Raw genomic sequence first — 13,205 nt, forward strand, 5'->3', positions numbered from 1 at the left:
CAATCTACGAAATCAGCCAGATAACTATTCAAATAAAAAATTGAAAAAATTACAGTCTCAATGCATTACACGTCAATGTCAATAGACCAAGTTAAAAGCAAGAATAATGACAGTCATTCTAGACACAGTCATTTTTCGTGTCCTGAGACAAGGATAAATGAGTAGCAGGGACTTGTGCTTTCAGAAGGGCCTGAACTATATCCGCCCTGTTTGTCATTCTAATATAACAATATTAATCTCTGACAGGTTTATACCCAACCAGGTTAAACAGGGAGCAATTGCAGAACAATTCATTATTGTCATAAGCAGCCCTTGTTAAATGGGCCTCTGGCAATAAATATCTGTGATCAGCAATGAGAGAAAGCTAAAATCTATAATGCAATACTAGAAGCATTTTAACATAACAAATCTCAACCCCTGATACCCAGGACGACTACATATGTTTAGTAAAAGGAGCCAGGCATAAGTTCAAAGGTAACAAAGGAGAGTAGAGAATCAACAAAAACTTAAAATATACTTTACTACAATAACTCAATGTACTTAAACTCCATTTATTTGTACGTGCTGTGATGTAAATTACAACAATAACTCAATGTACTTAAACCCCATTTATTTGTATGTGCATTGATGCAAATTACTACAATAACTCAATGTACTATAACCCCATTTAGCTTGTATGTGCATTGATGTCAATTCATTTACAAGCAATACCTTTCCCCTTAATCTAGGGCAGCAGACAGTAAAATAAATTAGAGCTAGCTTACCACCTCATACTGTATACCATACGCCATACAGGAGTGTCTTTGTATATACACCACCACCTGAGGTCCACACACAACAACACACTGGCCACTCTGTTCCCTGCTGAGTGAACCACGAGCAGCCAGCTCCAGACCAGCAGCCCGTAACGGAGCATAAGTGGAGCTTTCCAAATTCAGAACCCATCCTGACACTTACTGACAGACTACTTACATGAATTTTTAATAGCATTTTCTCCTTCCCAAAACACTTATTAGAGGTTAGCCAAACCTCAAAAACAAACATGTGGGTTAAAATGTGTGTTCACTGCTTTATGGCAGAGCAGGGCTGCCATGTTGGCCTGCTGAAAAGCCCAGTGAGAGGCACTCACGTTTTACGGACGCCATACGGTGTTCCAATAAAACGGTTCGTTTCCACCCGGTGGTGAAGCGGTTCACCTTTATGTTTACTGGGGCTCTGTGTTATTTATGACCCCTGAAAGCCCTGCTGCCTTTGAGTGCTAGTCTCAGCAGGGCTGGTGCAGGAGTGATGGTGAACAGAGACAGATCATGTTGTCACTTTCTCAGTACCGCTGAGCCTCACAAAGCCAAAAACAGCAGCACTGAGAATAAAGAAATGTAGCAGAACGTTTCAGACTATTGCAGCCTCTTTTGAAACTCTTTTTTTTTTTTTTTAAATAAGAAAAAGCACAATAATAATGTATTATCTTTAGAAATCTCACTCAGGTCAAATCCACAAGTCATTAATAATACGAGGTTTGAGGCTCTATTAGGATCATTAAGTCTGTTTACACAGGAGGACAATGACCTCTGAAGAAATGCACTCCAGACTTACATTGGCAATAGAGATCCACCTAAAATGGTCTCCAAGACAGGTCTGCTCACTAAATAAGCTCTTACTAGTTTTTTTTATCTACGTGTTCTTTACAATTGATAAAACAAAACAATACAAGTAAATTAAATGTTTGCAGAGGATATACACAACTGACGCTATTACTATTATAAGAGTGTATGGATCATGTGAGATGTTAAAAAGAAACCACTATTATCTGAATAATAAACCACCAAATATAAGAGATTAGACTGTGTGATAAGACAGCAAGTGTTATTATTATTATAATAAACACAATCTTAAAGCTGTAATACTGTACGGTAACCTCAATTTATAAATCAAAATTGGCATTTAAAGATCCTAAATCCATGAATAGATCTTTTAAATACCCAAATAAATATGATTATCATTGTCATAAAACACAAGTGTTATTAGGCTAGCAATTAAAAAGCTATTTGGCTTTTCTGTACCCTTATAGTGTACACATTTTTTTTTTTTTAGGTATTTTGCAATGGAAAGGGTATAGATGATAATTTAAGATAAAAAAATTATACAGTAGTTGATCGCTGTATAAACTAGATTACTTATGTCCAGCCATTAAGACCCCATTATCAACACACCCTCCATTATATTGTTAATGGACTGCACTTAAATTGCACTGAGGGACAAAGCTGCTTTACAATGCCTCTCATTCACCCGAGTGCACACACACTCACACAGAACATACTGGACTTGCCGATGAGGCACAATTTTGGGTTGAGTGCCTTGCTCAGCGATTGTCACATCATAACACATATGGCTTGTAAGAAATTCTAAAATATTGCTTCATTATTCATAGGCTACCGTCGGCTATACGCATATTTGTTGTTAATGTTTAAATGATGTTAAGGATATCTCTGACACTGACTGAGTCTGATGGAGACCATTTAATTTGTTTTGGTAAGCAACATTCCTGTCTGTTTTATTCTCATCCTGTTTGTAGTAGAATGGTGATAATAATCTGCATCAATAACACCTACAGAACCTGTATTGTCAACGTTGTGTCTCCTCCCACTCCTCTCCCTCCCTGTTGTGACAGCCAGTTAAATAGATTGAGCTCAGGTCCAGGTTCTGACACACAGCAGCTCTGACTCCTATTTGTTGATTACTATTGATTTTCTTTGATACTTCATTTAAAAATCAATAGCTCAGAAGAAGAAAAATAGGCATGTCTCATACATACTTTAACATACATCCTGTACAGCGAGGAAGCCTTCAGATTTGGCAATGGCATGGCAGCAATTTGGAGGAAAGCTCTTTACAGGTGAAAGCCGGGGCCTACGGATCGATTTGCAGTTTTGCTCCCCAATCACAGAAAGTGGTCATAAATTAAGCTCATCAGTGGTACCTTGTGGACAGCCAGGATGCACATAACATCTGCTTTCCATCTCCTTGTCACTCATAAAAAAAGTCCTGGCACAGTTTTGTCCTCTGTGCCTCTGAGAGGATGAAGAGGAGAAGAAACAGAGCGAGTGCAAGGCTGACGAAGGAGAGGAAAAGGATTCATTACCTGGAGTTCATCCTGGCGCGGAGCTTCTTTGCTTTCTTCCGTGCCTTCTGCCTCTCTTCTCCATCCTTCTTGTTCTCAGAAGACACAGAGCTGTCCGTCACTATATCCACAACGTATTTCTTCAGGGAAAGATGCTCCTAGAGTAGACAAATTCAATACATCAAATACATTACTGGCAGGTGTTTGCACAATAACTTATAAAGGACATCTAAAAAAAAACGATTGCCTGTTTTTGGTATTAAAACAAGCCCATTAATCAGTGGTGAAAAGTAAGTAAGTACTTAAGGACAGTTTTAAAAGGTGAACTTGAGCACTTCCATTTCCTACATCAGTACATTTCAGAGGGAAATATCATTTTTTTACTCTACTAGATTTTTTAGAGGTCTTGATTCTATTGATATTCTACAGCTATTGATGAACCTACACAGGATACAAAATAGGTTAAATTGGCTTTGCCTGGTTGGCTACAACATTTTCAAATGCCGCTTATAAATAAATGCATCTGTAATAATATTCCTAAGCAACTTAAACTCAACTCTTGACACAATTATTGTAAAGAAAATAGAAGAATGGCAGATGGTAAAAGTGAGACTTGATTGCCTTATCAAGAGTTGTGTGTATTGTACACCTCAAGTTATTCTAATAATGTTATGGAAATACAACAGCAAATAGACTACTTTTTAAATGTCTGTAGTTAGAATTTATAAACCTCAGATGTGGCTCTGAATGTATTTTGTGACATTGAGCCCTACACCTCTCAATAACACCATTGTATCCTGTAATAACCTCTGATGCTCGACAGTCTTTTGAAGCCCCTCGCCCATGGACATGCTAAACGGCCGGAGGTGTAGCCTCCTGTCTGTCCCTGTCAGATGACGCTGATATTTCCACCAAGAGACAGGGGGATGTAACCCAATTTGAACAACATGATGCATGTGCTAGAAGCCAATTATCCAATTATGCTGTCATCCAGCACCCCAGAGGAAAGGACGGCCTCACAGAGAAAAGGGTTTCCATTCAGACGATATGATTGAGATAAACTGTGTGGGCTGCCTTACCCGTTGGCAAGTTTTGTCAGAGTACCTGAAAGGGTTTCTCACTTTGGAAATGCAGGTGTGTTAGGTGGGCGAAAGTGAATTATTAGTGCCCCAAAACTACTGACTAAAATGTTTCTTTAACATTATTACTTTACTACCCTAAAAAACTGTTTTATAAATGCACAGTTTTGGTAATTTTACAGAATGGATAATCTGGGTTTTTTGTTTTTCAATGATTTGAAGTGGGCGAGACTCCTTTGGAAAAAGTTGATGTCACATATTTCTGTGCACCAAATGTTATTTAAATCATAATGTGATGACAGATCAGGCGTTGTTTGAAATTTGCTATTAAATCTGATTATCCCACAAAAACAAGTTCTAATGATGAGAATGAGCGAAATCTTCGTGATGAACTCTTAATAAACCATTTCAACTATATTTTCTTTGAAATTGACGTTTTTTGGTTGTGTTCTTAGTAATTGCTATTCAATATTTTAGAGAAATATATTAGATTTAAAAAGACACATTTCTCAGAAAGTGTTATGCTGATCAAGCTGTTAATTTAGTGTGTGTGTGTGTGTGTGTGTGTGTGTGTGTGTGTGTGTGTGTGTGTGTGTGTGTGTGTGTGTGTGTGTATGCGTGCACCTCTGCCCCCGACACCACAGGTCACTCATGACTCATGACCGTAGCTGTCCCTCTCTTGGGAGGCAGCTGCTCAGTAATCTCTCTGAGAGGCTATCCAGTGAAAGAGCCACACACTTAGTGGAATTGTTTCAACACAACCAAAACATCTTTGCAAAATCACACTGGTAACATAAAAGGCTACCTGAAATATTAAGCTGTCAAAAGTGGTATAAGGCTGATGTACAGACTATGATGCCGACTATGAAAGCCAATTAATATATAATGATTATATCCCATTTCCTGTTGCTAGAAGTCTGAATAACTAATATACATTTGAGTGTTTGAGACGATCAGACTCGATGACAGACAGGTGTCTACCACTGAAATGTTGTAACAAAGCAGCATAGACGCTGGCCTCGGGGCATTGCTGACGCACAATACCACAGATTGCCCCTGGCGAGGGTAACATGATACCACTCTACACATCTCTCCCTTTACCCCACACAAAAAACCCTATACAGATCTCACAGGGGGCCAACGCAAATACAGATTACACAGGACATGTTCATCCACTGCCTCTTTTGTCCCATACAAAGGCCTGAGAGGTAGGCTTTCAATTAGGCGTGAAAAAAACCTGCTGTATTTCATGTTGGCAACTAGATGAGATATGACACTACGCTGGATACAGTTACAGTCACTACAGTGGTTTACATGACATAACTGTATTGAAATTAATACTACCAGTGTCAATTAAAGAGTGGAATAGTAACATGGAGACAAAAAAAAAAACTATTCATTGGTTTCCCTCTTTCAACAGCAGCTTTCCCTGCTACAACTTGATGAATGTCAGATCTCAGAACAGTGTGTGGGAGGGAGAGGCTCGCTTCAGCTGGCCGTCTGGATATTTCATCAAGGTTCTCAATTTGTGGCTATCAGCGCAGCTTTGACTACAAGATATTTAGGACTATTCAGTGCCTTTGGGAGGTCGGATACCCTCTGCAGACTGGTGATCCCTCTACTGGCTGTTTGCAGAGCAGTACAGACACTCTTTACTAGAGAAGCCACTAGTTTTCTGTCCAAAGGTGATCAATAGATAAAGTCCTTATGTCAGAAGCCATGGGATGTGGATATTACCTGCATCACTTTAAACCAGGACAGATGGTGAGATAAAGAGCGATTGCATTTCTCAAGATCTCCCCTCATACATCAATCCCACCCTGTTGATAATCATTGTTTTTTCAATTTAATTCACAAGTCAGAATGAGAGGGAATTACCAAATATGAAGCCACAGGACATTTGCTGCCCGCCTCGGCCGAAAAACTATGGAGTGACCTCTGTACAGATGATCCAACCATCTTCCTTTTAATTAAAAATCTTTCATTGCAGGAAGAGTTATAGAGCACGGTCTGGAAAATAGTTGGCAGTGCAATAAGTGGAATAGTGGACACCAAAATGAGGTTTGATATAAATAATAAGGGGTCACATAAGTAATCTAAACAAAGTCCCCAGGCGTAGATATATTGCAAAGCTTGATGTAAAATAAGAACAAGTAGTTGTAGACATATTATCTATTGAAAAATACAATGACTATAGGCCAAGTCTAATAATAAAACACTAAATGTGTCAAGAATGACAGGGTTGAGAAAAGGAATGACACTTTTACTGATATATATTGACAAAACAAAACAATATATAAGCTGAGAAAAGAGCAACACCTCAGAATTATGATTATTGGTAAAACTATCTAACATATAGAAGGAGACATATTTCACACGTATATGAAGTAGTGCTCATGTACAACCTGTTTACAGTGCTATATTGAGGAAGTGCTTCTCTCCATTGCCTTGTTTATCATACTGTCAAACCGAGAAACAAATGACCTGCATTTGCAAAGGAAATGATTTAGAGGAAAGGAAGGAGGGGGTATCAATTATTCCCCGGTGAAATAAGCCTTGAATGAAGGAGCTGCTGGGGCCAAAGGTGCTGCGTATAGCACCAACAGTTGTCAGCCTCACAATGAGCACTGCTGAAAAGCCAATCTCATATTGCAGCCTGAGAGGTTACCTTGCATTAACGAGCTGCCTTCCCATGGAAAAGCGCTCCATGACAAAAACAGCCTGGAGACAAGGGGGTGATGTCACCCCTCCACTGAAGCACTGAACCCTAACTGTGTACATTTCAAGGCCCATTTGTAATCGCACAAAGACAAGAACCGAGCCGTGGCAGTATACAAGGGGATGCATAAACAATAATAATGATCATGTCATAAAAGACAACTGCAGTGTCTCTTTGTCTTTTTACATGACACATGCAGCAGCAGGGCAGTGTTATTTGACAGGATGAGTGCATGTTTGTTCCTGGCAGAGTGATACGCACCACTTCCTCATCGGAAAGCTCCCGTCCCTGGATGCTGCTACTGTCCCGCACGGCCTGTTGGTGCCTCTTGCCCTTGGTGTGGCTGAACAGGTGCACCTCTGAGGTGATCTACAAACACAAACACAGCGGTCAGAGGTCACCGCTGCGGACACAATGGAGACAGAGGCAGGAAAGGGTCAACAGAGCCCCATGGGACTCTGGTGAAACGATATACCACATAGACTTTTCAATAGGACGTGACCTGTCTCTGCTGAACCTCAGTTTAAAGCAAAGACTAAGGGAAGGACATGAAAGGTATGTGTAACAGCACTCCATAGATGACTGGTCAGGGCACATGGAGAGGCTGAACATTGAAACACTGTAAGGCAATAAACGAACGGTAAATGGAGAAGAAATACAAGAAGAGACACATAAATATAGAAATGAGAAGACTCAAAGAGGTTGCAGACACACACAACAGTAGACAGAAATCATAAAGACTTTAGATAAGACAAAATACTCAATAAGAAATGTAAGAAATAGAAAAAAGCAAGCTGAACATTATTGAGGTTGTGCTGGGTACAGATAAGATGCTTTTTTCCATTACAAACACAATAACAAAACCAGAATACTTTACTAAAAAAGTTCCATATTTAAAAGACCTTAAAATATATAGAACATTTTTAAATAAGCTTGATTTGTTTTCTTACAGCGTCAGTCAGTCAAGTATAAATGTAATAATACGTTGCAGACTGGATGTCTGAATAAAATGTCTGAGAAAAGGCAACAAAAAGAGGCAGGTGAACAGTAAGCGATGTTGTTCTCCCGTCTCTGGAAACAAGCCCATTTAAAACGCTCTGTGTTTGATGTCATTAAATGAAGTGCTTGCTGCTGACCCATCCATGATCTCTGGTGTCAGATGCTGGCCAAGGTCATCCAACATTTTAACAAGATTCCCTCTTTCACCCCCAACCCTCCACTTTATCTGATTCTGGTTTGAAGACTCAAGGTGTCCCACCCTTGTTGCCGTGGTAGCCCATCTGTCAGAGATAAATATGTCTGCTTGTGGATTTGTTGCCTGACACTTGAAAAAGCATAATCATGTCCGCTCATAAATCACTGTTAAGAGTCTATGTTTAATCAATGCATTTAAATCCTTATTTTATAAACGCCTTCTTCCAAAGATCCTCTGAATCACCTTCCTGAGCATTTTTTGGTTTATACACAGTCTGCTTAATAACATGGTAGAGTTTGCCTAGAGCTGTTCTTCTGCAGCATCTGCCCTCCAAAAGACACACACATATAAGTGCAGGTGTCTAAGATATTTAAGATACAATTAAAGCTCATTTGAAGTAATCAGGATCACATCTCTCTACCATTAAAGAGGCCATGGAAGTTGTATTGTGAGATTCAACATAGTACAGTAAGTATAACTTAAGCCCAGAGACTGAGGGGATGAAACTGTACATACCACGACGCAGCACAGGGAGCACTGTTTTTTGCGCTCATATGGTGTCAGTTTGGGAGCGTAGTCTGTGTTAGCATGTCGACCACTGCTGAGCTCGGCAGCCTTCTCCTTCCTCTGCTCGATCTGCTCCATATGTCTACGGCTGCTCTCATCATGCTATGAAAGAAAGCAGAAACCAAGGATCAGAAGAGAACTGGGATTACGGTATGATCACAGATTGAGATGCAAGGTGGTATCAATTTACCTTCATCTGTATTTTCTTCTGGAGCTCCTCCATGGCCTCCTGTTGGGCAGCACTGAGAGCAGCCAGACGCTCCTCTCGATCCCTTCAGAAAGGATATTGGAAACAACAGTACAGTTACACTACAAGTTTCAAATGTAACAAAGAGACTGTTGGTATTAAACAACCAGACTAAGGGACAGTTTCATCCCACAGGCCATAAGACTGCTAAACACCTGAACTTTTGAAAGGACATCCATAACATTCCTCCGTTTGCAACTATCAATATTCCAATGACTTGTATATAGACTATTCTACACTATTTCTATTATATTATATTTTATTTTATTTACTTGCACTATTTTATCAGTTTTATTGTGTTGCACTGTTGGAGGAGCCTGTGACCTAAGATTTCCATTGTCATAACTACACTGTAACTATGCACAAATGACATTGTGCATAGTGAGACTAACTTATAGCAACTAAAGAGTTCTCATGAACCTTTGTGGGAAAAGTACTGCGGTGTGAAAGCGCCTAATAAAAGCCTTGAATCTTGAATCCTTGAATCCTTGAATCTACCCCCGTATATACACTGAAAGGATTTAAGACTACATACCTGGCCTTCTCCCGTGCTGCATCCTCTCTAGCTTTCTCTTTGTCCTGTTTCTGCTGTTCAATACGAGCCTCCTGCTCCTTCCTCCTCATCAGCAGCTCCTCCACCCGCGCCTGCCGCTCTGCTTCAAGGACCCGTTTACGCTCCTACAGAGGAAGCACAAGAGGTTTATAGAGATGCATCTAAATCCTAAAATGCCAACTAGAAGAATGTAAAGTAAAATGAGCACCTGCACAGCCTCGTCTCTGGCCTGCTTCTCCTCCTGCCTCCTCTGTCTGTCCTCCTGCAGCTCGTTCAGGCGTTGCTCATACTCATTTAACTTTGCCAGGGCATCGTGCCTCTTGTTTTGAGCTTCCAGAGTGTTGATGAAGGCGATTTCATTCACCTGTACATATCATTTAGGTAAACAGAGAGGAGTTTGAGGGAGATGCCTGAAGCCTAAATATTGCAACCTATGACAATTGTAATGAAAAGGGAAAAAAAGGAATAATATTTTGGCTAGAATCAACCAATCTGACATTCTCCAAATCCGCAGCACGCTTTATTTCGGACACATAGACAATGTGTATTTGTTGATGCCATGCAACACATTTTTAAGTGCCATTGTACATGTTCCACTTTTTTTGTATCACTTAATTCATAAATGTAACAATTGTGTTGACTGCATTTCCTCCTTTACCTTGGCCTCTTCTTCTTGGGCTTTCTTCACGATGGCCTGGAGCTGCACCTCTCTCTTCAACTCTGCGTGTAACAGCTTTTCATCCATCATCCTCCGACGCTGATCCAACAGCTCCTCCTTCCATTTCCTCACCTCTTTCTCCTGCAGAGAGTGAAGAGTGAGAAGCAGGAGTGAGTGCAAATAAAAACAAATAAAAATAATAATGTACATTCTCCGGGACAACACAGACAACGGATCCTTAATCCATCAATTGCTACCCTCTCTGGTGCGAGCACATGGGGATTAATGCAAATACACACCACTTTAGGCTTCTATGTGGTTGATGCTGATTTATTCTAGGACTCACTCATCTTGCCATGGGCTGGAGAACAAAAACAAACTTCATGAAAGGCTGTTGATTTTGGCCAGGGGTCTCTCTCACGACTGTCTGCGGCCAGCTGGCCTGGACGCGACGGGAGGGGGTTGTAATATTTAGTGATTCTATCAGGCAGTGTGCTGACAAATCCTCTCGTTATGAGCCAGGCTGGGCTTCTCTTGCATGGAGTTTCTTCAGGGTGCTTTCCGTCAACTTGGCATTCTTACCCTCTCCATGAGCTTCTGCAGTTTGAGCGTCTTTTCCTCCCGGAGTTTGTCCCTCAGCTGCTGCGCCTTCAGCTGTTTCTCCTCATGTTTCTTCTTTGACTCAGCAATGGTTCTGCCAAAAAACATGGAAACAAATCATTCATCTCTTTCGTTTTCCTCTTCATCAACAAAGGCAGACATAGACTCTGATAAGCACTAGGGCCTGTTTAGAAGTTCTGGGTGGTAACCTAAAAAGAAAAGGGAGGCCATCATGCAGTAAGTGGGCCTTTTAGACTGTCAGGCTGCTGGGTTACATCCTTGTCAACATACAGTAGAGTACGGTTGCAAATGAGTAGATTTAGGTGCTGTTCAGGAGGGCACTAAACAAGTAGATAGGCTAAATGTACAGTTGGGTGATTTAAATGAGCAGGCAGATTTTTTGCATATCATGTATTTATTTTTGCCATCTTTATAAATGTCATGTTCTTATATGTTGTATGTGAGGGACTGCGGGTGGAAATTAGCTCAAAGCTCAAATCCAGCCTATTTACACTTGAAGCATTATTTGTCTTAAGTGTTCATTAATGCGCATTGTCCCTGTTCAAATAAACGATTAAATGAAATGAAATGAGATGTGCTCAACCAATCTCTGCATAACATTAATATGTTGCACCTCTTGCGTGATGGTGAGGACAATTTCTCGTGCATGTGGATCCCATGTCCAGGAGGCCGAGCAGGTTCTTCTTCTACGATTTCCCCCCATGAGGTATTCTGACGCCATGGCTCACGAGCTACAGGAAAGACAAGCGAGCAAAATGAAATGACGTCAGGGAAATGTTTGCCATTCAAAATAATGAGTTTAGTTTTTTTTTATCCAGATGTTGAACTACATACCGTCATAATCTGCCAGCATGTCAGTCCAATCTACATTGACTCCACAACCTCCATTCACGATGCTAGCCTGTGGTCAATTGTCAACACACAACGATGTAACAAAATACAAAAAATGGCTTTCTGTCACACAGAGAACAAACATTCCCAGTGTAAATAAACATCATTATGCTTACAGAGAATTCACTTTCGTTGTCAGTCTCCAGCTCGCTGTTCTCGGCCTCAATCTCTCTGTTCAGCTGCTCCTCCTCAGCGATGGCGCTGGCGATCGCCTCCTCGTTGGCCTTCTCCAGACGCTCGGCAAGCTCCTCTTTCTTTGCCAGGACCTCTGCCATGGACTGGGGCTGAACACATGACACAGATAGCACCTCACACACCGACATTTTATACTTCATAAATGGTGAGGTCAACACACAGATAAACAAACACTAAGGAAGCAGAAAACACTCTTATTGTAATATACTAAGCCTCATGTATGCACTATTTTTGAAATATTACAGTAGTAAAAACAAAGATATAATACTCAAATAAATGGTTCAGTTTCCAGGTATTATGCGTGCTGTCTCGCTAACACGCTCTTATGGCTTACCGGGGGCAGAATGGTGACCTCATTTTACAACTTTTGTTTTTTTGCTTACATTATGTTGAAGAACTTTTTCTATTCCTTTATGATTCCCTTATATGTAAATGATGTTTATTAAATATTAGAGAAACTGAAAATGCAGTGTATTACAAATACTAATATAGAGACAATGTTTCTATTTGTTGTAACAATGAGAGGAATTCAGAAATCTCAAAGTTGTATAATGTTGATATTTCCAATTTGAAATAAAGCTTTCAATGTGCAGCAGCTGTAACACTTTGTTTCAGCTGCTGTGCGGTTGGTTTAATTAATACTTGGGGGAACAATCCAAAGACTTGAGGGGAACACGATATCAACCCAATCAGTCTGTACCACACAATCATCACAAGAATCACAAGTGAGGAAGCATTCAATAACCATGCAGTACACATGTACGGTGAGGATGAGGAGACGGTGGAAGGAGGCAGCTGATGGTTTAGCGCCAGGAAGTTGTTTCTTTAAAGTATTTGGAAGTTTTCATGACATGGCAATAATAAGTGAATAGCACAGATTACTCCATAGCATAAACTATTATTAGTCAATTAGGAAGCCTTCTTGACGACGTGTATCTTTTACATGAGGAATACATGGGACGATAAAAACGTTTTGGATTAAAATCTTGAGCACAAAAGTGTTGCCTGAACAATTCAAACACTAGACTGGTGTTACATTTGAGGCCAAATTGCCTACACTGTAGTATTTTCCACATTTTTCCTTCACCACCTGTCAGAATCGGACGCCACTGAGAGGTGTAGTCATCCTTGATTAAGCAAATGGAGCTCTGTGTTTACACACTACTTGATGCTAAATAATTGTGACAACACCAGAAAGGCTGTACTAAGTAATCAGGATTAGTTAGTATGTTAGCGGGGTGTGTTGAGCCAAAAGCCAGTTTTCCGTGTTACAAGGGTGGCTTTCTTTTTACTTGGCTAGATTGTCATGGCAACTTATGCTGCTGACCTAACATGGTCCCGGACCAGGTCATGTTCAGAGTT

General features: G+C 40.4%; 1 protein-coding gene across 1 annotated transcript in view; it reads right to left on the bottom strand.

The window, feature by feature from the left end:
- The window catches only part of scaper (S-phase cyclin A-associated protein in the ER), a 65,236-nt gene that overhangs the window by 30,968 nt on the left and 21,063 nt on the right, over positions 1 to 13,205 (bottom strand). The window contains 11 exon segments of the mRNA XM_034141459.1: positions 3,140 to 3,276; positions 7,178 to 7,285; positions 8,628 to 8,780; positions 8,869 to 8,950; positions 9,461 to 9,603; positions 9,687 to 9,842; positions 10,137 to 10,277; positions 10,719 to 10,830; positions 11,371 to 11,488; positions 11,592 to 11,658; positions 11,765 to 11,932. Coding sequence (XP_033997350.1) covers positions 3,140 to 3,276; positions 7,178 to 7,285; positions 8,628 to 8,780; positions 8,869 to 8,950; positions 9,461 to 9,603; positions 9,687 to 9,842; positions 10,137 to 10,277; positions 10,719 to 10,830; positions 11,371 to 11,488; positions 11,592 to 11,658; positions 11,765 to 11,932 — 1,385 coding nt within the window.

This window comes from Trematomus bernacchii, unplaced genomic scaffold (genome assembly GCF_902827165.1).
Source record: "Trematomus bernacchii unplaced genomic scaffold, fTreBer1.1, whole genome shotgun sequence".
Lineage (NCBI taxonomy): Eukaryota > Metazoa > Chordata > Actinopteri > Perciformes > Nototheniidae > Trematomus > Trematomus bernacchii.